This window comes from Papio anubis, chromosome 11 (assembly GCF_008728515.1).
Source record: "Papio anubis isolate 15944 chromosome 11, Panubis1.0, whole genome shotgun sequence".
Lineage (NCBI taxonomy): Eukaryota > Metazoa > Chordata > Mammalia > Primates > Cercopithecidae > Papio > Papio anubis.
This window is the reverse complement of record NC_044986.1, coordinates 19,250,252-19,277,560: the sequence shown is the minus strand read 5'-3', so window position 1 is coordinate 19,277,560 and position 27,309 is coordinate 19,250,252. Positions and strand designations below refer to the sequence as shown.

General features: G+C 36.9%; 1 protein-coding gene across 4 annotated transcripts in view; it reads right to left on the bottom strand.

The window, feature by feature from the left end:
- Nucleotides 1–27,309, bottom strand: part of CCDC186 (coiled-coil domain containing 186) — a 54,584-nt gene that overhangs the window by 5,068 nt on the left and 22,207 nt on the right. For all 4 annotated transcript variants that reach the window (XM_003904276.4, XM_003904275.4, XM_009215389.4 and 1 more), the window contains 12 exons: nt 25,631–25,759; nt 20,009–20,221; nt 18,945–19,064; nt 11,723–11,827; nt 10,620–10,718; nt 10,367–10,453; nt 9,384–9,526; nt 6,091–6,346; nt 5,310–5,499; nt 4,040–4,120; nt 1,574–1,784; nt 3–222 (listed from right to left, as the gene is read on the bottom strand). In XM_003904276.4, the coding sequence (XP_003904325.1) occupies nt 3–222; nt 1,574–1,784; nt 4,040–4,120; nt 5,310–5,499; nt 6,091–6,346; nt 9,384–9,526; nt 10,367–10,453; nt 10,620–10,718; nt 11,723–11,827; nt 18,945–19,064; nt 20,009–20,221; nt 25,631–25,759 (1,854 nt within the window). The remainder of the gene's footprint in view (nt 1–2; nt 223–1,573; nt 1,785–4,039; nt 4,121–5,309; nt 5,500–6,090; nt 6,347–9,383; nt 9,527–10,366; nt 10,454–10,619; nt 10,719–11,722; nt 11,828–18,944; nt 19,065–20,008; nt 20,222–25,630; nt 25,760–27,309) is intronic.

The following is a 27,309-nucleotide window of genomic DNA, read 5'->3' as shown; positions in this document are numbered from 1 at the left end:
ACCTTCAAAGTAATATTTTTTAGTAACGTATCCTCCAAAACAGCCTGTAATTTTCGGTTGATCTCCAAAGAGAGCTCCAATGTTAATCCATTGTCAGCTGGATGGGATGTGTATAAAGATGCCATGATGCCACCCCGTCTACTTAAATGAACTTTGTTAAAATCAGATGCCTCTGAAGAAAGTGTGCCTGACTCTTCCCGTAAAATATAACTTTGAATTATTCTGCAAAACAAAATGATAGTATCAGTTGTGTACTTGTAGAATTAAAAAAAAATGGAATTTGCAAAAGTCAACTAATAATAAAGATAAGCATAAAATAAATATTAGGTTAATAACCTAACTATATTAGGAAAGAATTCTCCTTATTCGGATGGTTTCTTAAACTACCTCATTTTTGTTCTATTGTAGCATTCAGAGTAAAGACATATAAACATTGTTTTTCTATGTCTTTCCTTATTAATCAAAATTTGAGCTTTTTTGTTTGTTTTTAAAGAGACAAGGTCTCATTCTGTCACCCAGGCTGGAGTGCAGTGGCACAAACATAGCTCACTGCAGCCTCCACTGGATGGGCTCAAGTGATCCTCCTGCCTCAGCCTTCCGAGCAGCTAGGACCACAGACGTGTACCACCATGCCTGAGTAATTTTTTTTTTGAGATGGGGTCTTGCTATGTTGCTCAGGCTGGTTGACCTCCTGGCCTCAAGCAATCCTCCTGCCTCGGCCTCTGGCCTCCCAAAGTGCTGGGATTACAGGTGTGAGACACCATACCTAGCTGAACAATTTCTTTATTGCTCCAATTTGTTAATATTTTCTGTTTTCCTACTATTAGACTTACAATTTGCTGTATTTTATGCTCTTTCTTTTAAAAGTCACAGGCACACTTTCCTATAAGTCTAAAATTATTTCAATATAAAAATTAAGTCATTGGAAAAGGCCTACAATATAAAAACAACTTTTATTTACATAAAACAGTATTTGTGAGAGGAATTTGGCGCAGCACTCCCCAGAGTTAGTCAGAGCTGGGTTTGGATCTTCAGCTCTAGGTCTGTCACACAGGTGATGAATGGTGGCCCTGAAACATTTAATGATTTGACCTGAGCCCCAGTTATCTGCAAAATTAGACAACTCATGCACTGAGTGGTTGTAAGCAATCAATGAGATATTGCTAAGCCATAGGCACAGTGCCTTGTACTACTAGGTACTCAATAAATTATCCCACTATGTCCTATCCAACAGGAAAAAAAAAATCCACAACCCCGTATATATCTCTTAGAGCCACAGTCAAAAAGCTAAGCAAACCATTATCTTTTTAAAATCTAAAGTTGTTTAAGTATCTTAAAAATATTAACATTGACTGAACTCTCTATCACTTTAAAGGAAAGACCCGTGTTTTATTTCATCTTAGTATTCACAAAACCTAGAACATAATAGGTGATCATAAAAGACTGGGAACTCAATAACTATAATTATTTTTTGAAAGATAGGCTCTTGATAGGACTAATTTTAAAAACAGTAAATTTGCCATATGAGTAATAGTATTTTGAAGACCGATCATGCTACCATAACAATACATACTTTGTTTTTTTCCTAATTTCTTCCACCAGTTGTTTGATGTGGTCCTCCATAAATTCTATCTTTTCATTTTTCCGGGCATGTGCTTTTTGCAGCCTAACTATCCTCTCAATCAACATGGCCTTATCTACTTGTGGAAAGTTATCCACAGCTACTGAGGACCCAGTATTTTCTGGAGATCGATCTTCTGCACTGCTTCGAGCATTCAGGGACCCTGAAGACAAAAAAAAAAAAAAATTGGTTTAGATACTGTGCTTAATCTAACATCATCTCTCATCTCATATATTATTTATTCCAGTATCATTTCAAATATTCACTCTAACAGAGTTGGACACAGAAGACAACACAGGTCAACGTGGCATAGGTTCTTGTTTCTGAATATACTGGTAACAGAGGTATCAACAGGGTCTATACTGTGTCTCTCAGGAAGTGGTAATAAGAGAAACAAGGATCTCAAAAAGAATAACAAGTCTAAAGTGAGACCAAAATTAAACTATAATAGAACAAAGCAGAGAGGAGGAGGAAGGGAGGACAGGAACAGAGATACGAGAGGAGACAGAGAAACAGAGGTTAGAATATAGTGGGTTAAGCTCTGAGGCCAGCCTGCCTAGGTTCAAATACTACTCCTCTACTTACTAGCTGTGTGACTTTGGACAAGGTATTTACTTTTCTGTGCCTTGGTTATGTCATCTTAAAGTGGCATAAATTACATTATTTACCTCACAGGATTGTTATCCTCATTTAAATGAATTAATATATGTGAAATGCTTCGAAAAAGCCATATAGTAAGCATTACGCAGTGTTAGGTATTACTTTTACCAACATCAGTAAGAAGAATCTGATCCTCTTTACCCTACAAAGATTAGTTTTTTCCAATCCCATTTTATAGCTTTAAGTAATATCTCTTATCCAAAGTAATATATCTTATCCAAAGTTATATAACGAATAAATGGCAGACCTGAGATCTAAATACATGTCTATAATTTCAAACCCATGTTCTTACTACACATTTTTTTCCCACTACTATAACAGCTGATGATGGTTTTCTACTAATGTGCAACCTCTGGGAGGCAATATAGTATAGTGCCAAGCAAGGACCCTGGAGCCAAAGATTTCTCACTGTGGACTTTGGGTGAATCATGTAGCCTCTGAATCTTGGTTTCCTCATCTATAAAATGGGAATTACAATACCTACCTCACATGACTTTTTTGCAGAGTAAATGGTATGTTTCAAGTGCTTAGCATGGTTCTTGGCATTCCAAAAAAGACACAAACACTGATATTTTGCTAATTATCATTTTCATAATGGTATCAATCATAATTTTATAGACTCTACCCATTTTTACTTTAGAACATAGGCATATCTATCATGAGAAAAACTAAAAGATTTAAAAATATATACATGTGCATATATATGTAAAACTCTGATACACAATGATGACATCTTCATTGGTTCTTGGCTGTTAAAAGAAAAAGAGAGAGACCACTGTACACCAAATCTCTTTATAAATCTGATTTTAAAAAACAGAAGAGGAAGCTGTTGCACAGAATAAAGCAGCAGCAGGCTAGAAAAAAGAAGGGGCTGGGCACGGTGGCTCACGCCTGTCATCCCACAACTCTGGGAGGCCAAGGTGGAAGGATCACTTGAAGCCAGGAGTTCAAGATCAGCCTGGGCAACATAGTGAGATCTTGTCTATACAAAACACAAAACAAAACAAACACAAAAACAAAAAACCAAAAAATAAACATTAGCTAGGCGTTTGGCATGTGCCTATAGCTGTAGCTACTTGAGAGGCTGAGGTGGGAAGATTGTGGTTGAGGTTGCAGGGAGCCAAAGTCACACCACTGCACTCCAGCCTGGGTGACCGAGTTAAGACCCTGTCTCCAGAAAAAAAAAAAAAAGAAAAAAAAAAAAAGAAAAGAAAACACAACGAACAAAAAAGAAAGTAGGGACACAGATTGCATAGAACCTCATGACATATCTGAAATCCTGGGTAATGAATAGAACTTAAATATTTAACCAGAAACATTTTTTACAATATAATTATACGTAACCACTATGTTTCATACTTCAAACTGAAACAAAGCATATCAATACTTTTTAAAATAAAAAAATGCTATTTATTTATTTTTTGAGACAGAGTTTTGCTCTGTTGCCCAGGCTGAAGCACAGTGATGCAATCTCAGCTCACCGCAACTTCCACCTCCAAGTGATTCTCGTGCCTCAGCCTCCCGATGGGATTACAGGTAGGCGTAAGCTACCACACCCAGCTAATTTTTGTATTTTTAGTAGAGATGGGGTTTCTCCATGTTGACCAGGCTGGTCTTGAACTTCTGACCGCAGGTGATCCACTCATCTTGGCCTCCCGAAGTGCTGGGATTACAGGTGTGAGCCATTGTACCTGGCCAAAAATGCTATTTATTTTTACATCAATCATGAAATAACAACTAGAGCCACTAGTTTTTTACCTGATGAACTAGAACGACTTCCCATGCTGCTGACTTCTTTGTCATAGCTTCCATTCTCAACTTGATCTAATTTTCTTCGTGCTATAGAAAAAAGAAGATTATTTGTCACAGTTATCAGGACCATTTGCTCCTACCATCTCTGACTTTAATTGCTAAAATCACTGAGGCAAAAATGGCATAGACAAGAGAAAGTTCTTGAATACATACTTTAGGCAGAGGGCTATGTCATTCATATAAAATGTCATTTGGAAATGTACAAGTACAAAATATACAGAAACAACATTATAACTGACACTGGCATCACTTAATCACAGTGGAGTTAACTTTTTAAAGTACTGAAAGATTCAGAAGTTCTTTACAGTACCAGAAATTTCCTCCAAATTTCCCTTCAATTACATCTACAAAAACAAACTAAATTCTATGGCAAATATCTGAATATATTCATATTAAGTAAATGCTAAGTCCCTTTTAGCTTATTACTATGTTTCAACCTATTTTAACACAAATAAACCCATGGGAAATAGTGGAGAATAGGAGGTTAAAATACGTGTCTTACTTATTTTTGTATCCCAAGCATATAACACAGACACCCAATGATTGTATGACTCTTTCTTTTTAAAAGAAAGAAATCTGGAATCTAGTTCAGCAGTCAATTGTTATGCTTGGGTAATTTATAACTTTTTGGGGTCTGTTTCTTGAGACCCAGGTGAAGAGTTAAGTTGCAACGATTTCCAAGTTAGAGGACGCATCTGGGGTATCTGCACCCTAGATGCCGGTAGCCTAGATGCAGCACAAAAGAAATCACAGGAATGTGAAAGGACAAGATATCAGAGCTGCTATTTATACTGATATTTAAAGATAGATGTTTAAAAATTTCTATTTTTCATGTTTTCTAATACATATAAAAGAGTAACGTATGTTTAAAATGTATAAATAAACACATATAAATTGGAGAACAAATGCCTAAGCACTTTTTACTGACAGGAGTATGTGATCACAAGTTTAGATACTAATGCCCTAACATTACTTTCCCAATTCTCATGTTTTGTGATTCTGTGAATAAATGTCCTTTAGCATACAAGATATCTTTTAGGATAAAAGACAATTCATGAAATTGCAAGAAGTTTAAGAATTTGGTTTACTAATATTAATAAAGAGAACATACAGCTTCAATGTGGTAGAACCACAAAAAATATTTTTTTTCTAGAAAATCCTTAATGATTAAAAGAAACAAACACATTCATGGTCTAAGTGTGGAAGAATTTTATACCTTGCTGAAGTTGTTTGGTGAGATCCTTGATACTAGAGGCATGTTTACGTCTTTGAGTTACTAACTCATCTTTTAATTCTTCTACTTGGGTACTCAGTGCTTTAACTTCTCTTTGTCTACAAGTAAGTTCAGCTTGCAGAGTTTGGACTTCCTCTTTTCGCAGTTCTTCCTCTTTCAACAGCCTACTTTCCTGAATAGTAAGTAAAACAAAACCCACCAATTTTAGTATGTTTGTTTCCATTAATGCTCAGTTTATTACCTTAACAATCTAAGGTTCTTGACAGTGGAGATTGTCCTATTATTATTCCTTACCAGCTTTTGTTTACTTGAGCTTCTCACAGTTCCCATATAGCAAAGCAGGGGGATACATTAACGAGCATATCATTCTATACATACCAAGCAACATGTGATACAGGTTGTTGAATTTTTGGATTAAAGTCTCAAATCATTTTTATGTGTAACTTGAAGACATTCTCATAAATTAAAAAAATAGAAATTTAAAGTACATTTTAAAAATATATAATGATTCTAGTTAGGAAGGACACAAACCAGTTTTCTCATTTTCAAAAGTAAAATATTCTTCATAATTATTTTAGGAAGAAATTTTATTATAAATTATAACAGTTGAGGAAAAAAACCAACATTTCTTACAGCAGCTGAAATTGTCAGAAAGTCAGTGCCCGGGAAAGAACTTAATTCAACTACCACGACGTTTATACTGTTAGGGAAATTTAATTTGTGCTTGTTATGTTGTTTTAAATAAATGTAAATTTATACTTACCAAATTAATATTTGTCTGTTTCATTTGTTCACACTGGCTTTGTAACTGACTTTCACTACAAGAAAGTTTATCAAATTGTGACTGCAAAGAATTGGATTCAGACTGAAGCTGTGCATTCTTACTAGTGAGCCTTTCTGTAAACAGTAGCAGCTCCGATTCTCTTTTCCTACTGCCTTCGATGTCTTTTTGTAGGTCATTAATCAAAGAATTAAGACTTTCCACTTCTTCCTTCAAATTTTCAATTTCTTGCTTACCTCTAAAAAACAAAATTTATATTTAAGAAAAAAATAAACCATTAAAAGACATTAAATTAATGGTTTGGGAATTTGCATCTAGTCAAATGCTTAATACAGGTACTTCTATTCGTTCATCCAAATATTTATAAATGCCTAATATATGCCAGGAAATAAAAGCTGGAAAGAAAAGTGAGCAAGACCAACACGGTCTCCGCTTTCAAAGAGTTTTTAGTCAAGGGCAGAAATTATGAGTGTAAAAAAACATTTTTGATGATAAAAGCACAGAGTGGGTTTGCCTAAACTAGTCTAAGTGATGCTCAAACTAATACTTAAAGCAGGAATCAGCAACCTTTTCCTGTAAAAGATCAGATAGTAAATAAGTTAGGTTTCTGGGTCACATGGTTTTGCTGCAATTGTTCCACTCTGCCATTGTACTATGAAAACTGCCACAGATATTATATGAATGAGTGTGGATGTATTCCAAAAAAACTTCATTTACTAAAAGAGGAAGTGGGCTGGATTTGTTTTGTAAGCCATGGTTGATCCCTGACCTAAAGCAGAAGTTACTGGAAAAAAAAATATGCTCCAGGTAAAGGGAACAGTATGTGCTAAAAGCTGGGAAGGGAGTAAGAGGACTTTTTGTTGGTCCTAACAGATGTTCAGTATTGATGAAGAGAAGGACTGTACTATATCCCAAGCACTTAACACAGGGTTTGGCACATAGGAAACAATCCATTAACATCTGTTAACCAACTACAGCTGAAATACAAGGGTGAAGAAAGGGAAGGCATGGAAGCAGCAAGGGACAAGTCACTAATCTTATAAGCCATGCTAAGGCAATGGAACTCACTAAACAATCTCTGAGGCAGTGGGAAATCACTGAAGAGTTTTTAGATTTCCTTTTTAAAAAGGATTATACTAACCACAGTGTGGAAAATAGATTAGAGAGGATACAAGCAGAAAAAATACAAACGGTGGCAGTTTTTCAGGTGAGAGCTGATAATAGCTTGGACTATGGTAGTAGCAGCGCGGAGGTAAAAAGTGAATGGACTTGACAGATATTACAGACTCAGTATCATGAATACTTTGTAACTGGCTAGATGTGTGAGGGGAAGGAAAGAAGAAATGTGGATGGCCCTCAACCTGTTGAGCTGGACAGTCACATGGATGCTGCACTCATCATTCATCCTAGGAACATGTGAGGAGAAGCATGGGACAGAGAAACCGATTTTGGACATGCTAAGGTTTGAGGTATCTTTGATACTTGGGCCTGGAGCTTAGTGAAAGGGGCTAAAGATAATGATTCAAAAGTCCTGCAGCATACTATAAAACCAGTTGGGGTCACCCAAAGTTACAATAAAATTAGAACAAGAGGGCTTTATGAGAGAAAGAGAAGCCTGCCAAGGAGATTGAGAGACGGTGGCCAAAAAGGTGAGAGGAAAATCAGCATGTGATGGAAACGAAGCCAAAGGAACAAGCCTATCAAGAAAGACAACTGAATTCAACAGTGTTTAAAGATGATAAAAATTCAAGCAAGGGTGGGTCTGAGATATGTCTACCATATGCAGGGAGGCATTAGTAATTTTTAATGAAATGGTGGGATAGAAGCTACAATGAACTGGAGAGGTACAGAACACAGGAAGTAAGGAAATGGAGAATGAATACAGAAGATTCTATAAACTTTGGCTGCAAAGGAAAGGAGAAAAATAAGGCAGCAGGGCAAAGGTATAAGAATTTTGATTTTTTTTTTTTTTTTTTTTTTTTTGAGACAAGAGTCTCGCTCTGTCGCCCAGGCTGGAGTGCAGTGGCACGATCTCGGCTCACTGCAAGCTCCCCGTCCCAGGTTCACGCCATTCTCCTGCGTCAGCGTCCCAAGTAGCTGGGACTAAAGGCGCCCGCCATCACGCCCGGCTAATTTTTTCTATTTTGTTTTTTAGTAGAGACGGGGTTTTACCATGTTAGCCAGGATGGTCTCGATCTCCTGACCTCTTGATCTGCCCGCCTCGGCCTCCCAAAGTGCTGGGATTACAGGCATGAGCCACCGCACCCGGCCAGGAGTTTTGATATTTTTAAAAGACACTTATGTTTAAATGTAGAAAGAAAAAGAAAGTGGAGAAAGGTAAGCCATAAAGGATAAAGAATAATAATCAAGACAGAACCCAAGAAGGCAGAAGAGATGAAATTCACAGCAGAAGTAGAAAGACTAATTTGATTCACAGAGGAGATTCTTCCACGGTAACAGCAGAAAATATGGCTGCAGATACAGGCAGTTCGCGGGACTGAGGGCAAAAAGTTGAGAGAGCTGTTACCTGACAGTTCCCATTTTTTCTGTGAAGAAGTAAACACTTGCCAAGAGTAAACAGAAAAGTAAGAGGAAAAACTGAAGTGTGAAGAAAACGGTAGGGTTTAGAAAAGATGTTATGAAGAGGGTGGAGAATCTCTGAGCAAGGACACATGGCAAGATTAGGTGCATTAATATTTCCAATTGAGGTTAGTGATCATGAATTTATTAGCAGAATCAACCTGAATGATGGTAGAGATTTTTTTTTTAGCAACACTCAGCAGCTTAGTTATCAGCAAGATGTGGAAAAGAAGTTACCTGGCTTCAAAATGAATCCACGTTCTGTCAAGTAATGTCACAAGTCGAGTTTACTTAAATGGTTTTATAAGGAGCCAAGGAATAATGTCAGCTCCGGATCTTAAGCTACACACATGCAAAGATCTAGAGCTAGACTTACCTTTTAGAAGAAAAAGTAAACACTGTGCATAAGCAACAGAATTCGAAAGCTAAGGAATGGATAAGAGACTCAACCTATTCTGTCATAAATTGCCACTACCAATGTTTAAGGAATATAAACTTTGATTTTTAGAAACCATGATAGGAAGGAACTCAAAGATAATCCAAAGAAGTTCAAATAAAGAGAAAAAATTTAAAAATTTCAGCTAGTAAAATTCTAAAAATTGTTCTTGTTTAATGCAACAATTGCATTTAGAAAATCTCGAGATAAAATTTAAAAGCTTGTTTATTAATACAAATAGAAGTTGCTCATTTTGTACCTTTGAAGCTGCTCCTGTAGCTGATCAAAAATTTTCACCTTGTCCAATAAATTCTGAATTTCAGCTTTTTGGCGATTAATAATTTCCTTATATTTTGATAATTCATCTTCTGTTCTTAATCGTTCATCTTCTAGACATTTCACCTATCGAATGATCATAACCAAGTTACAAACCATGTCTTCTTGTTCTTTATAAACTATTTTATATAGTGGTTACATATGAATAATCTAGAAATTCTAAAGCACCATTAACGTGAAGAAAATATAATGCAAATTTTACAATCCTACGTTTTAGTCTCAGGTTTCTTATGATTCAGTCATGGGAGTTTTAGCATGTCATTTCACTTTTTACTGAATCACCATCTCTTCATCTGAAAAATAATAATATATCTTCTCTACCTCAGAAAACTGGCAGGAAGAACAAGTAAGAAGGTTTATGAAAAACAATTTAAAATTATCAAGTGATCTCAAATTCAGGGTGGTTAAAGGACTATTTCTAAATAAATGAATGATACACATTCATATTCATATTGGAAGAGATACTAATCTTACAATAAAGACTGTAAACACTGACGAGGACTTAATAGATTATTGGCCATTAAAACTATCCATCTATTAAATATATTCGGGAAAAATATAGCCTTCCTATTATTTTCTGACACAGTTCTAAGGTCCAACTATCTTTCCAGTTGATTCATTGATGAGATTGTCTTTAGAGAGAGGCCCAAGGATAAGTTATAAACACAGCAAATGTGCTGTGAAATAGGAATGTTTGGCAAACACGTCAAAGGGACTAACACGGAAGACATTTTCCTTTAAACAAAAGCAGTTGCTAGGAAATTGCTCCTCTTCTCTACTCTGAGTTCATTTATTATGGAATATTTCTATGTTAATGTCCTTTCCCCACCACTTTAAAAATCAGAATGAATCCAAAATTTAAGATATTTACCCTTCCTCTGGATTCATGACTAAAGATTGAATTACCTTTGTTCTCAGGGTTCGTAACTCATCCATACCCTCCTTAAATGTTCTCTTCAGATCTTCTAGTTCCTTTATTTTGGCATGATGCATCTTTAAAAAAGTTTAAAAGAAACAACAAATCATAACGTACTAAACTATATCTAGGATTTATTGCCTGTTCTTTCCAAAAGGCCTTAAAAGTAGATGGCAATAAGTTCTATTTCTCTTTCTGTATTTATTACGCAACTTAGGATACATAAAGAGCAAAACTACTCACCTCTAGCTGGTCGGATTTTTCTTGCATTTGTTTTTCAAGTTCTCCTTTAGTGACTCTAAGTTTTGCATCAAGCTCATTTGATTTAATTTCTTCTGACTCCTAGTGGAAAGAAAATGAAAAAAGTGTGACAATTTTTAACCCATTTCCCATTTGCCCTGAGATTACTCTCTAATCCTAGTGTAGCATCATATACATTTGTTACATTAGGATAAGAGACAAGTTCTGTTTAAAAATAACTCCAAGAACAGTTTTTATATTTTATCTTCACACTGAAAATCAGTCAGATTTGTTTCAGCCTCGAGTGTGTTTACATAAAATTAAATGAGTGCTGGCAGCAAGCTGCACTTTTTTTCTAAATAGCAAATGGGTTAAAGTTTTATACTTTGAAAAGAAAGCATTGCAATTAAGTTCACTAATTGTAAAATACGTAGTATACGTAAAATCGAAGACTGCATTGAAAGATTTTAAATATGTCAATTTTGCATAAACAAGAATAGTACATTAAAACATGTAACATAGTAGAGTAGTTATTTTTGTAAACTATACATTTCCTTGCACTCTTCATTCTTCTGACATTTTCTAGGGTTTTTATTTGTTGGAAAACTTCTCTTATAAAATCCATTGAAGCTGCAGGTACTTTAACATTGGAAATAACCTGCATTTTATTTAACTGCCTGCCCAACAAAGTACATTCTATATGCAGAAGTAGAATACTGTACATATGGAAATTTAACGAAACAAGAGAACTGGCTGGGCGCAGTGGTTCATGCCTGTAATCCCAGCACTCTGGGAGACCGAGGCAGGTGACTCACGAAGTCAGGAGTTCAAGACCAGCCTGGCCAACACAGTGAAACCCCCTCTCTACTAAAAATAAAAAATTTAGCCAGGTGTGGTGGCAGGCGCTTGTAATTCCAGCTACTCGGGAGGCTGGGGCAGGAGAATCACTTGAACTTGGGAGGCAGAGGCTGCAGTGAGCCGAGACCATGCCATTGAACTCCAGCCCAGGTGACAGAGTGAGACTCCAACTTTAAAAAAAAAAAAAAAAAGATATAACTGATATTTGCTAAAATTTGATACTAATCTATTTTAAAAGTTATACATACCTGATATGTTTTTATCATATCCTGACAGTTTTTTCGTATCTGATCTGCTTCTTCCTTTGCTTGTGTTAATTTTGTTGTTGTTTCTTTGAGTTTATCTTTGGTTTCCTGCATTGACAAAAGACAGAGACAAAGTTGAGTACAGCAATGTGATGAATGGTAAGAAGTGTTCGGCAAGTAAGAAGGTTCTTGTCCTAGCACTGTCACTGAGCGGCCGTTTATTATTCTAGCAATAGTATTTTATGTTTCTGACAAAAAATTAAAATGTTTTGTATAGTTAACTAATAGCCATTAAATACAGTTAAATTTGACAGTTTTTGGCACAAATTACTAGAAGTTACTAACCTGATAAGATGAGCAAAGTGTTAAAAAGTTCTTTGTACACACACATCAAAGACAATTCTTTGGTTTACGGCTGTGGTATCTATTTATAACTGTCTTGGCTGGGCAAGGTGGCTCATGCCTATAATTCCAGAACTTTGGGAGGTTGAGGCAGGTGGATCACCTGAGGTCAGGAGCTTGAGACCAGCCTGGCCAACATGGTGAAACCCTGTCTTTACTAAAAATAAAAAACTTGGCCAGGTGCGGTGGCTCACGCCTGTAATCCCAGCACATTGGGAGGCTGAGGCAGGCAGATCATCTGAGGTTGGGAGTTCCAGACCAGCCTGACCAAAATGGAGAAACCCCATCTCTACTAAAAATACAAAATTAGCAGAGTGTGGTGGCACATGCCTGTAATCCCAGATACTCAGGAAGGCTGAAGCAGGAGAACTGCTTGAACCTGGGAGGGGGAGGCTGCGGTGAGCCGAAATTGCACCACTGCACTCCAGCCTGGGCAACAAGAGTGAAACTTGGTCTCAAAAACAAACAAACAAACAAACAAACAAAAACACAATTAGCCAGGCATGGTGGTGGGCACCTGTAATCCCAGCTACTCGGCTTGGGAGGCTGAGGCAGGAGAATCATTTGAACCCGGGAGGCAAAGGTTGCAGGGAGGCAGAGGCTGCAGTGAGCCAAGATCACATCACTGCACTACAGCCTGGGAAACAGAGTCAGACCTTGTCTCAAAAAACAAAACAAAACAAAACATAAAAACTGTCTTTTTTTTTTTGAGACAGAGTCTCATTCCGTCACTCAGGTTGGACTACAGTGGTACGATGTCAGCTCACTGCAACCTCCACCTCCTGGGTTCAAGTGATTCTCCTGCCTCAGCCTCCCAAGTAGCTGGGATTACAGGTGTGTGCCACCACACCCAGCTAATTTTTGTATTTTTAGTAGAGATGGGTTTTTGCCGTGTTGGCCAGGATGGTCTCAAACTCCTGACCTCAGGTGATCCACCCGTCTCAGCCTCCTAAAGTAAAACTGTCGTTTTATAGACTGATGCTGCAATCTGGTTTCTGTTCCTAATCATTCTCCTAAGATGGCAACTCTGAAAGTTTTCAGGGGCTACCCTTATTAAATCCAATTACTACTACTTCTTGTTATTCTTTACTTAACTTGCTCCAGTTCTGACCACCCCTGACTCTTTCAATATCCTTCCTCTGTTTCCATTACAAGACAATATTCTCCTTCTCTTTCTGCCCTCTTCATTGTTCCCTGACTGGCTTTTACTTCCTGTGGTGATTTTCCAAGATACAACCTGGCCATACACCTCTTTCTTCATAATTCTCCCTCAGCAGACCGATCCATGATTTTGGTTATCATGTGGATTTCAAATGAGACTTTAGGTATCATCTCCTCTCAGTAGCTTCCCTTCAGAAAAAGGCAGATGCCGCTCACTCTGCTTTTCCACAGATAAAATTTAGGCATTCCCTGGATTCTAATGATCAATACATTATACTATAGCTTGTATGTTCCCCTAATACAGCATATAGCTTCTCAATAGCAACTAACTCGGTACTTGTCACATATTAATTGTTCGACAAGTATCTGTTTAATTAATAAAGGAATATCTAATATAAGCCTCTAGTTAGGCTGGGCACCCCAAATACCCAATACTCATCTCCCTTTGTTCCTTTTTTTCCTGCTGTTCCTCTACATGGAATGCCTTTCCCTGCATCTCTTGAACCATCTGAATTGCATTAATAGGGCGGGTGCAATGGCTCATGTCTGTAATCCCAGCACTTTGGGAGGCCGAGGCAGACGGATCACCTGAGGTCAGGAGTTCAAGACCAGCCTTGCCAACATAGCAAAACCCAGTCTCTACTAAAAATACAAAAATTAGCCAGGTGTGGTAGTACACGCCTACAATCCCAGCTACTCAGGAGGCAGAGGCAGGAGAATCACTTGACCCCAGGAGGCAGAGGTTGCAGTGAGCCAAGATCGTGCCAAAGCAAACAAACCGGGAAAAAAAAAAAAGGTACAAAAAAAAAAAAAAAAAAAAAAAAAAAAAAAAAAGGAAAAGAAAAAAGAAAAACAAAAATAAATTGCTTCTTACATGTCATTAAAAAAAAAATTTACCATATAAGTACTGAAAGTTATATATTTTCAGTTGCTAGTTTTTAATAATTTGACTTGTATTAAAAGGTAGTACCACTTTTAAAATATAAGCAATTATTTACTTTTTCAAATGCTGACTTTTTAAAATACTAGACTCAATGGACAGAGAGGGAGAAAAAGAGAGAGAAAAAGAGAGAGAAAAGGAACTTCATATATGTTTTTCTACTACTATACCATTAATAACTAAAAAGAGCCTGGCACATAGTAAGCACTTCATTCACTCAAAAAATAGCAATTGAGAAATTCCTGTATGCCAAATAAATATTAAGTAAATGAGTAAGGGAAAAGTGAGAATCACATTAAATGTTTTGGTTAAGGTACTGATTGTATTTCACTTATTCATTCATTCAGTATTCACTGGCGCATCTATGCACCAGGCATTGTTCTATGCTCAAGGGACATAGCTGTAAAAGAAAACAAACATAATCTCACCTTCATGAAGCTCATATTCTAGTAATGGAGACACTAAATACAATACGTAAGTAAAATACATTAGTGGCAAGTGCTAAGGAATAAAAATAAAGCAAGGACATGAGAAAGTTTGGATAGAATGAAAGTTTGGATAGATGAAAGTTTAGATAGAATTCCTAGGGAAAGTATCATTGAGAAGGTGCTAGGTGAGTACAGACTCAAAAGACATGAGCAGGAAGATCTGCTGAAGGACTGGATTTGCTAACTGAGAAATTAAGGATAAATCCAAGGCTTTTAGCCTGAGCAATTAGACGAATGGATTGTCATTTATTGACACAGGAAAGCAATGGAGGAAAAGGTACATTATTAGTTCAATTTTAGACATGTTAAGTTTAAGATGCCTTAAGTCATCCAAGATGTCAGATGTCAAATAAGCAACTAAATATATGAATCTGGAGTTCTGGGTAGAAGTTGTAAATCTGGGAGTCACTAGCATATAGTTTTCTACTTCTATGTTTTCAAGTACACTAATCTTGTTCTCTGCAGTTTCTAATTTGCTGTTAATTCCATCCAATGTATTTTTCATCTCAGATATTATGTCAATCTGTTTCTCTTTCGTGTCTCTCCGTATCATACTCACGCTTTTGTCTATCTCCTTGAACATATGGAATGTATTTATAATAGCTGCTTTAACATCATTGTCTCATTGTCTACTAATTCTATTATTTGTGTCATTTCTGAATCTTTTTTTTTTTTTTGACACAGGACAGGATCTTGCTCTGTTGCCCAGGCTGGACTGCAGTGCCATGATCATAGCTTTAACTCCTGGGCTCAAGTGATCCTTCCATCTCAGCCTCCCAAGTGGCTAGTACTACAGGCATGTACCACACCTGACTAATTTTTAAAGTTCTTTTTGTAGAGACGGGGACCTCGCTATGTTGCCCAGAGTGGTCTCAAACTCCTGGCCTCAAGCAATCCTCCCACCTCAGCCTCCCAAAGTGCTAGAATTACAGGTATGAGACACTGCACCTGGATCTGTTCCTACTAATCTAGTTTTCCTTTCTTCTCATGATGGGCTCCATTTTCCTGCCTCTCTGCATGCCTGGTAATTTTTGATTGGATGCCAAACAGAGTAAATTTTACGCTTTTAGGTGCCAGAATTCTCTGTAGTCATTTAAATATTTTGGGCCTTTGTTTTGGGACATAGTACATTTACTTGAAACAATTTATTTGAAGCTTGCTTTTAAAGTTTTGTTAAGGCAGATCTATAACAGACTTAATCTAAGGCAAATTCATCCTCACAACTAAAGCAATTACCTTCTGGGGGCTGCCCAATGCAGCCCTGCCTGATGTGTGTTGAGAGGTCATTTCTCTTTGGCTGATGGAAACATGAACAATTTCCTAGCCTTGTGGGAGCTCTAGGGATTGTTGACCCTATTTCTTTCGCCTCCTCTGTAGTTTCCCTTCTACACACACACACACACACACACACACACACTCGCACACGTACTGATCAGTAGTCAGTTGAAGACTTGAAGGGAACTCACTGCAGATTGTATTTTTCTCTTTTCTGGGACTCTGCCTTCGTTCCCCATATTTTGAACTCTGTCTCCTCAATTCAGGTAGACTGCTATGCTGTTTAGGTTCTTCTCTTTGTTCTGCAGACTGGAACTCTCCAGGAATACCTCATTTGTTTCCCTTCGCTCAGAGATCACTGTCCTGTGCTGCCTGTTGTCTCAAGTCTGAAAGCCTTCATTTCATATATTTTGTCTTTTGTTTTTTAAGGTAGAAGGGTAAACCTGGATCTTGTTATTCCATAATGCAATATAGTCAATAGAATACAATTATAGAATAGTAGAGTTATAGAACAGACACAGAATAGTTTTATTGAGATAAAATGGCAAAGCAAATAGGAAGACCGCTCTAGTTTCTAATGAGTGGGCCTTCCGAGTAAACAAACCATTTAAGAATGACACTATCAGTGACAACACGACAGACAGCCTCAACAGCCTCGGGAGAAGAGCTTATTAAGCAACAGTCTTACTTCGGGTGACCTAGTGTACAGAACATATTATAAAATATACCAAGCCCCTGTCACACAGTAGGCCTGTAAAATATTACCATCTACAGTCTCCTGCTGGGTCCAAGACTATTCTTCTAGCTTTCTCTGAAGCAGTAACATCTGGCAAGCACCCAGCATAGCCAAACCACAGTAGCCAAAGAACCACAGCCACATCTATTGCTGGCAGGCTTATCCTGATATCAGGATAAGATAATCTCACTTGAACTATTGTTCAATCTCCACTGAACTACTGAACAATAGTTCAAGTGAGATTATTTTATCCTGATATCAGGTAGGTGAAAAAGTAGCAACCAGGTAGGTAAACAAGTAGATGACGTACACTGGGGGAAACTCATCTTTATTCACTGTACTCAAAATAAAAGGCTTCTGTTTTTAGAGGCTAGGTGTTAAAAACACATTTTCAGTTAAATCCTAAAGGAGTTTAGGGAAGGAAACAAATTGTTTCTCTTGGGTACTCTGATGATCTGGGTAGCCAGTCCACCTACTCTTAAGTTCTGGGAATATGCAATGGGGGTCTGACCAGAAGCTACTGATCACAATGGATCCAGTAACCAACAGGACTGCAGTATTATTAGTACTTAAGACTTGGTGGACAGGAATCAGAAACTAGAAAGGGTGCCTCAAGAAAAATTTACTAAGTGTCTCGTGTCTCTTGCACGCATCTCAAGAGGTAGACTATACTAACCACATGATTATTAAATCTTGTATCCTTTGATCCAGGGACTCCTTCCAACATCCAATAGGTAAATATCTAAAACAAGTAACCAGGAGCCCATCTTGGACACTCTTTCGAAGTAACGACTGTGTCTCCTAAGGCTTTTATAGCCTCCAAGTTATCTAACACAGTGTCATGCACAACGCTTGCTGGTTAATAAACGCCTTTAGTTAAAAAGAACTAGTGAATTTCTACATACCAAGTCAATATATGCTTGTTCATTTTCTAGCAATCTGCACCACGTAACCTTACAGAAGTCAGCCTTAAACCACTTCTCTAACCTATTTACAGAGTATCTGGTTTCATCTGAGCTCAAAACTGCCATTAAGAATCTCTTACATACATCTTTAACAGTTCTTGTGTTCCTCAGTGCTAGTATTCTAACAGGTTTCAGGATCCTGTCTCTTAGCACTCTAGATGAAGATGAGGAAAGTACCACAGATATCAGATATGACCAAGTATTATGTTCTGATCTTGAAGCAACTCAGGCAGTTGAGAATCATTACTGTTTTTATGAATTTGGAATTCCAATTCCTCATTCTGTAACTCAAAGGGAAAATTTAAATGGCTTAGCTGTGTTGAGCTCGAGGGACTGTCATCCTCCTCCTTTCTGAAAATTCTTTCTCTGCCTTGGTAGTTTCCTCACACACATGTGCTGATTAGTAGGTCAGCTTCAGACTTGAGGGAAACCCACTATTCTCTAATCTACCTTTGACCACTGTCAACAGAGACTATTCCTCCTACAGTTTTCTCTGATAATGCTGTATCAGAGAATACAATATAACCAAAGGTTATTAACAGTTCTACTGATTTAGAATTATTTAATGAGGTAATCCACGATCATGATTTTAACCATTATCATTAATCCTGTTTGTGAAAACCTGGAAACTGATATTTCCATAAACTTCTTAAGTCACAATTCAGAGTTGTTCTTTTACTTCACATTCTATCATCTTCAGATTTTTATTACCTCTAATATCAGCTCAGTTAGTGCTTAAAATTATGGTATCAGGTATCAGCCTTTATAATTACTTATATTAGCCTTTTAATAAAATTATATTCACTAGGCATAATACCAATGAAATTATATTTATAAAAAAGTTGAGGCAACTTATTCTTAAAATCTTTATATTTAAATAAGAATTTATATTTTTTGAGTATAAAATCTTAGCATCATTGATTTTTAAAAATTTCTAGAATTTACATTCAAATTTGAAAATTCACACACGTTTTCCCCCGTCCAATTTCTCACAATGTTATTTAAATTTTGCGTATCAAAAAATGCTTAAATAACAGGGCAAATTTGGGTGTTGTAAACTATGGATAGTAAAATTTAACATTCCACCCCATTTAGTATGTAAATAATGTGAGGACATTTCTTTTTCATAATCACCAAATATTCAGGTCCAAACTAACTTGCAAGGGTCACTAAACAAAGCTTCATACCTCATTAACTGTTATTGCATTTGTTCTTAAAGCTCACTCTAATCATTATTCCATTGTATTACAGTACGTACCTTATGTGAATCCATTTCAGCTTTTAATTTGTTTTGTGCCCACTTTACTTTGATGACGTGAGAGTTAATGTCTTCCTTTAATTTGTCTATTTCTCTGATGAGTCTAGTCGTTTCACCTTCCTAAAATAATATCACTAGGTCATATATTTGCATTTATATAATCAATTAATTATGTGTTTATCTTTTATATCTCCTACAACGTAATCAGTCCAGTAATACTATAATCAAGGGCTGGCACACTATGGCCCACAGACTATAAAACTGATTTAAAGTCCAAATGATGAGAGGGTAGTAAAATCCTAAATCCAATTAATAGAAACAAAGATGTTTAACATTTACATTTTAACCAACTGGATGTGTTGTCAACACAACATACCTTTATGATTCTTAATTGGCTGGCATTAATGTGAAATATGAACTAAATTGGTTTTGTCAGAATTCCTGAGGACGATGACAATGTTCCTGAACTAAAAGCTAACGAATAAAAAATAACATTTATCATTGAAAAATGCTAATGCACTGGAAATATGACCGTTGAGAGGCTTCTAGTTAACAGGAAGGGTTCTGAATAGGTGGCTGAGTAACGAACTCTCTTTAGACAGTATCTAAGAAAGACATGTTTTTCGTAAGAAAAACATAAATTCTCTTCTATGGTGGTAAGTGTTACATTAAGATTATACAAAATTATACTTCTGGCTCTAAAACTATTCACATTTGACACTACTATATACGTATTTTACCAAAATATAATATTCCCTTGAGAAGCAAACAAATTTCTCCAACATACAGATTTTAAAAGAAAGTTTTTAGAAAGCTCAAGAAAAAGTTATCTAATAAACCTGTGCCAACACTTCATCTTTTCCCTAGCAAACTTTTTCTCTGCAGACAAGTAATAAAACACTTGAATTACTAAAATATTCATGGTTTTAGAAGCTAAACTAACAAAAACAACTTTACATTTGAGTGTTAACCATGTTAAATTATGATTATTTGATTAAATACGGAAAAGCAAAGAGAACAAATTTCAAGTAAGGTCAACATATTTCAAATGGCGCAAATTATACCTTAGTTTCATACAGCTGGTGCAACCGTCCTTTCTCCTGAGAAAGCTGCTTAATTTTGTTAGTGTTCTTCTCAAGTTCCTTATTTGCATCTCTAAGTTTTTTCTCAAGTGTCTCTTTTTCCTTTCGAAGGTCTAAAGATTCCTTTTCACCTCTTACATACTTCATTACCATTGCTTCTTTTTCTTGGCGTGCCTCTTCACATTTCTTGTTGGCCTTCAAAAAAAAATATTACTTAGCATTAATGAAAAGTAATTTTCCAAATGGAAATGTATCGAAATACATGGTAATTGTCTCTTATATTACCAATGCATTTTTTTTTTTTTTTTTTTTGCACAACATTCCCAGGACTTGTGCCATGAAATTTTAAAATGAAAGAAAAAATTCAAAATTATAGAAAAATTGTACAATATCCCTAGCATTTGCCTTTACCCTTTCCTGTTCCTTTTACTTTGGCTAATATGGTTGCTATTTTTCATGTACTCCTCCAGATCCCCTTTCCCACTTTTTTTTTATTCCACATGGTGTCCCAGGAACATGACATCATGAACCCTATCAATGAGCTCTCTTGACCTCAAACTTCCAGTTGGGTTCAGCCAACAGAAGGCAGTAGGCAGAAGCTTGGGAATGTAGGCAGAGTGAGATCTGGCTCCTCCAGAGTTCCCACAGGTTGGCTGACAGCCATTCCTCTTGTCAGGTGCCCTCTCTATACAACTACCCTCTGGGGTGTAATACCTGCTCCTTGTCCAGCAGCCCTGAAATTCTGCATCTTCCCTTTTTGGGTTCCCTAAATCCTGTTCACACCTTGACAAAGAGTCTTTTTATTAAGTTATCTTCATCACCAGTTTAAGTGTGCCATCTGTTTTCTGCCAGGACCCTGACTGTACAGCTGACAATTTCTAAAATCTTAACTCTCTTTCGAAAATTAAAGTAGCCATATGCTAACAAATGACCATTTAATTTCCTATTTATGAAAAGCTTTCTGAAGCATTTTACACTTAATAAGAAACACCTAATTGGATTAAGTATGAAAATTATATACTCATTTAAAAATTGTCTCTTAGTATGAACCGGAATTCCATATTCTGAAATTTCACAGAATGAAAACTTCCACAAATAGGCCTTCTTTGAAGTAAACTCATGGTTTGCAAATATGGTGAAGCACACATTTATTTTACAAAAGACAGAACTTCAAATTTTAGGAATTTTCAATATCTTTTGTGGTAAATACACACTGATAATGCAACTGAATTGAAGAAGGTAATTATTAAAGTTAGTAGAATGTAGGAAAAGCTTCTATGCTTTGATGAAAAATGGCTGACAAAAATGTTTCATAAAGTTCTGGCACTGCTGATAAACACATCTAGTCAACACTGAGAATGCTATACATATACATATAAGTACTTTAAAAATCTCCCAATTGGGATTTGTTTCCATTGAAATAGTCCACTAATCTTCAGCTTAAGAAAGACATTGAATTAGGGATATGATAGGCCCCTGAGGATGTAACAATGTGCTTGTAGACAAGGACTGAGAAAATTATGCTGGACTTGGCCAACAGAATTAGATTTTTAGACAACTGAGTATCTGTACTTAGAAAAAGTTAATGGTTCATTATCAACTTTAAGAGAAGTCTGGTTTCATAATAATTTAATATTCAGATAATGTATCGGCTATTGGAAACAAAGTAGCAGTTGTGGCCTCTGAAAGACCTCACCATCTAGAGAGAAAGACATATAAACAAACATTATAATATAATATGAAAAAATATAGTAAATGAAGGTACAAAGTCCTTCAAAACACGAAAATACTTACATTCCCTGGGAGGAGTTGGCAGGAAGGGTAAAAGATGCTATACTTGAGCTAGGTATTAAAGGCTAAGCAGAATTCAATAGAATATAAAGGGTGAATCAAGGAAAGGAATTAAAAATAGAGTGAATATCATGTGCAAACACCTAAAAGTATAAAACAGCATGACACATTTAGGGGATATCAAGTTATTTTATAGGGCTTAAATTTGGTATGTTGGCTGGAGTGGGAAGGAAGCAGTTATGAAAACAAAAAGAAGTGTAGATTAGATCCTGAAAGGAAGAACTACTTCTGTCATGGTAATCATGGTAATCAGTTGAGGTTTTATTCCATAGTCAATGTAAAGCCAAAGAAGAATTGATGAATCAGAAGCTCTAATTAAAATGTGTGTTTTAGTAAGATAACTGGTAGCAGCACGGGAGCTTCTCTGAAGTTGAGAGATGGGGGGCAGAAAATAATCGAAAACAGATAATTGTAATAGATAAGGTGAAATATTATGAGGGTCTTGGCTGGGTGCAAGGGGTCATGCCTGTAATCCCAGCACTTTGGGAGGCTGAGGTGAGCAGATCGCTTGAGCCCAGGAGTTCGAGACCAGCCTGGACAACATGGCAAAACCCCGTATCTACAAAAAACCAAAAAATTAGCTGGGCATGGTGGTGTGCACCTGTAGTCCCAGATATTCAGGAGGGCTAAAGCGGGAGGTCTCTTGAGCCCGGGAGGTTGAGGCAGGAGTCAGCCATGATTGCACCATTGCACTCCAGGCTGGGCGAAAGACCCTGTCTCAAAAAAAAAATAAACGGAAAACATTATGAGAGTCTTTACTATAGCAGGGAATAGTGCACCAGATAATAGCTCTGTTACTCGTGGGGTCATCCACAGATCAACTGCAAAGGAATAACCTGGGGTGCTTGTTAAAAGTTCACACTCCTGGATCCTGCCCCATTCTGCTAATGGCAGCACCTACCTCACAGCATTATTGGGAGGATTAAACAAGACAATACAATAACTGCTATTTAAGCTATTATAGAAAGTTCATTTATGGCACAGATAAAGGAAGACAGGCCAATTAAGGTATTTGGATTTACCCACTATAAGTAAGATGATTATCATTGACTTGGATAAAGATAAGTAAAACATGAATAAGATAACCAACAGATAAAATAAACACAAAGTATATGAAGTGTAGCTTCTACAAGTATGGTTTATGATAAACCCTCCTCATAAATACCAAAAATTTTAGATGAAAAATAACAAATATCTTTTAATATATAATTGAGTTCACAAGAAAGTATGGGAAATTTCCAGGGCTAAAAGATCTAAGACAAAGTAGAAATCCAGAATGGTATACTACGGCTATAAAACCTTCACTGCCCTGTGATATTTACTAATATCAGGCCATGGGAGATGTAGGTGGGGGAAATGTTATCAAGTCCCTGAGAATTTATAATACAGCTACACCCTCTTGTAAGCAGGGTTCAAATACATTCTACCTATCTGGTCTATGAAATGAGGAAACCTTGGCCGGGCACAGTGGCTCACACCTGTAATCCCACCACTTTGGGAGGCCAAGGCAGGTAGATCATGAGGTCAGGAGATCAAGACCATCCTGCTTAACATGGTGAAACCCCATCTCTACTAAAAATACAAAAAATTAGCCAGGTGTGGTGGCGGGTGCCTGTGGTCCCAGCTACTCAGGAGGCTGAGGCAGGAGAATGGCGTGAACCCGGGAGGTGGAGGTTGCAGTGAGCTGAGATTGCGCCACTGCACTCCAGTCTAGGTGACAGAGTGAGACTTCGTCTCATTAAAAAAAAAAAAAAAAAAACAGAAAAGAAATGAGGAAACCTCCATCTGGAAACTAAACAGCGGGTGAATGTGTGTGTGCACATGAACATGGGTAAACACATATGGGAATCTATTTTTAAACAAAACTTACTAGGTTTAGTGACAACAGGTGAAAGATAAACAGGTGTTCATTTCACTAATCTTTCACCTTTTCTACATGCTTGAAAATTCTCAAAAAGTTGGGAGGAAAAGTTAGGAGAAAACAGGAATGAGGCAGATATATTAATAATTAAATAAATCAGTTTTCCAAAATCTACTTTAACAATATCTACTTCTTAGGGTTGTTGTGAAGATCAAACAAGTTAACACTTGTAAAGCATTTTGAACATGGCTTTGCATACAGCTAAAACTCAGTATATCAGCTACTATTATTAGCATCACCTACACTCTTCATCATTAAGGAGAAAACATATATAGTAGTGAATGTAGTATATTGCCATTTGTTTTTTAAAAGGCAGGGAAGGAAAAAAGAAAAATATACAAGTGTCTATGCAACAAACAATTTTGGAAGGATACACAATTTTGGCATCAGTGGTTACCTTTAGGAAGGGGGTAAAATGTTTGGAAGAAGACTTTTTCAAATGTTTGAATTGTTACCATGTACACCAACTACTATTTTATTTTAAATATTAAGCTTCAGAGAGTTTTAGGAAGGAAGGAAGGAAGAAGGAAGGAAGGAAGGAGGGGAAGGGGAAGGCCAAGGGCAAGGGCAAAAGGAAGAGGAAAAGGAAAAGGAAAGGAAGAAGGAAGGAAGGAAAGTTCACCAGGTGATTCTAATGATTGGCTGGCTATGTTTGGGCCCGCTAAAACCAGTTACTTCTAAAGCTCTTCGGCTCTTTATTTCCCTTCAATTAGTACAAAAGGGTTCAGAACTGATAGTAGGAGATTTAAACATAACATTTCTAATGCAAGGGGTCAGCATGTTTTAAAGAATCATCCAAATAAAGGCTGAGGATAATGTGTTTCCTAAAGTCCTTCCAGAATGCCATCTACAGTAGCAGCTTCAGGGTAGAAAGGGTGGGATCCACCACAGTCAAATAATGAAAGTGTGAGTTAACCCTTTCAGATTCAAATCATTCTGAGGACTAATTGTTGGTCAGATACTGTGCTACGTTTTGTGGATACAGAAATGAAGATAACAAAGATGTCATCCACAGAGTTCAGGCAAGTAATAATAAAAAAGCACTGCTTAAAATGACCTCTTCTGAGATCATATATACCAACTCAAAAAGATTACCACGGTATATTAAGTATGGGAAAAAAGGTTACAAAAAAGATGTACAGTATTATTCCAATCAAGCAGGGGGAAAAAGTATATAACCATGCACAAATAAACATGTGTGACTTGTACATGTATATGTAGTAAGATACATAACCAAAATACCAATAATTAGCTATGGAACAAGGAATGGGATATAAAAGGATTGCAGGCAGGGGAAAAAGACATAGAGATTTTAAAAAATTCACTTTTTATTCCATATGCTTTAATTTATTCATCTGTATGTATTTACACACTGATTTAGAATTTCTAATGACTTATTTTATTATTTTTTTTTAGACAGAGTCTTGCTTTGTCACCCAGGCTGGAGTGCAGTGGTGCAACCTTGGCTCACTACAACCTCTGCCTCCCAGGTACAAATGATTTTCCTGCCTCAGCCTCCCAAGTAGCTGGGACTACAGGTTTGCGCCACCACGCCCGGCTAACTTTTTTTTAATTTTTAGTAGAGATGGGGTTTCACCATGTTAGCCAGGCTGGTCTCAAACTCCTGACCTCAGGCAATCTGCCCGCCTCAGCCTCCCAAAGTGCTGGGATTATAGGCGTGAGCCATCGAGTCCGGCCTAATGATTTTTATATAAAAGAATTACCTAGTATTAATACAATAGTGAGGTCCAAAATAGTCTAACAGTGTTAGCTTATTTTAACAAACAAGAGTCACCAGAATATCAAGTTAATAATGACAATGTGAGAAATACCTGTTCCATCCGTTGGGCCATCTCTTTGTGTAATTGCTGAATTGCATTTTTAGCTGTAATGTCTTGAGCTACTAGTTTATCTTTGGAAGCTTTAACTTCTTTATTAAGTTCTTCTATTCTTGATTCTAACTGTAAAGAAAATTATATCCAAATATTTTTATAGCTATACCAAACAGACCACGAATACTGCAAATAAATATAAACAAAGTAAATAAACATAAAGAATACAATGAATATACTTCAGCTATAGAAATAAAAACTTTCAGCAATGCTTCTATATCTCATTGGCATTTAGTAAAAATCTGGAGATTCCGTTAAGTTAAGGTATCTGGCAACCCCTAGAATATCCACTAAGGAATAACGCAAAGAAATACAGTAGAGTCCCGCCTTATCTGTGGCTTCACTTTCTATGGTTTCAGCAACCTTCAATCAACCACAGATCAAAAATATTAAATAAAAACTTCCAGAAATAAACAATTCACAAGTTTTTAATTGCATGACATTCTGAGTAGTGTGATGAAATCTCGTGCTGTCTTACTGCGTCTCACTCAGATTGTGAGTCATCCCTTTGTCCAGCATGTCTGCACTGTACACACTCCCTGCCAGTTAGTCACTTAGCAGCCATCTCAGTTACCAGATTGACTATGGCAGGATGACAGTGCTTGTGTGCAGCAACACTTAGCCCTTAATTAATAAGTAAGTTTACGTATTAGTGGCCCCAGAGCATAAGAATAGTGATGCTGGCGATCCACAAGTGCCAAAGAGAGGCTTTTTTAAAGTGCTTATTTTAAGTGAAATGGTGACTTGAAAGAAAAAAAATCATATGCTGAGGTTGCTAAGATCTACAGTAAGAATGAATCTTCTATCCATGAAACTGTGAAGAAGAAAAAAGAAATTCATGCTAGTTTTGCTGTCACACCTCAAACGTCAGAAGTTATGGCCACACTGCATGAGCGCCTTGTTAAGACAGGAAAGGAGACAGGCAGTGGCTTATGCCTGTAATCCCAGCACTTTGGAAAGCTGAGGAGGGGGAATTGCCTGAGGTCAGGAGTTCAAGACCAGCACAGTCAACACAGCAAGACCCAATCTCCACAAAAAATTTTAAAAATTAGCTGGGCATGGTGGTGCATGCCTGTAGTCCCATCTACTCAAGAGGCTGAGGCAGGAAGATTGCTAGAGCCCAGGATTTTGAGGCTACAGTGAGCTGTGATCCCACCATGGTACGCCAGCCTGGACATCAGAGTGATGAGACCATGTCTCTGAAAAAAAAAAAAGAAAATGAAAAGGGCATTGATTTGTCAGGGGCAGATAAAAACAGAAACATATTCTGATTAATGGCAATCGGGTTCGGTGCTATTGACAATTTCATGCATCTACTTAGGATCTTGGAAGAAATTCCCCTCAGATAAGGGGGAATTAATGTACCGTATAGAGAAAATATCATGAAAGAAATGTAAATGTTATATTAGACAACATTCACTTAACGCAAAAGAAGGCAGTGAAGGAGGAATAGGGGAAGAAAAAAGACTTGAAACATGGAAAACGAACGATATGGCAGACATAAATTCCACCATCAATAATAACATTAAATGAAAGTAGATTTAATAACCATGTAAAAAGGCAGAAATTAACAGACTTAATTAAAAAAACAAGATTCAACTATATGTTGTCTACAGAAG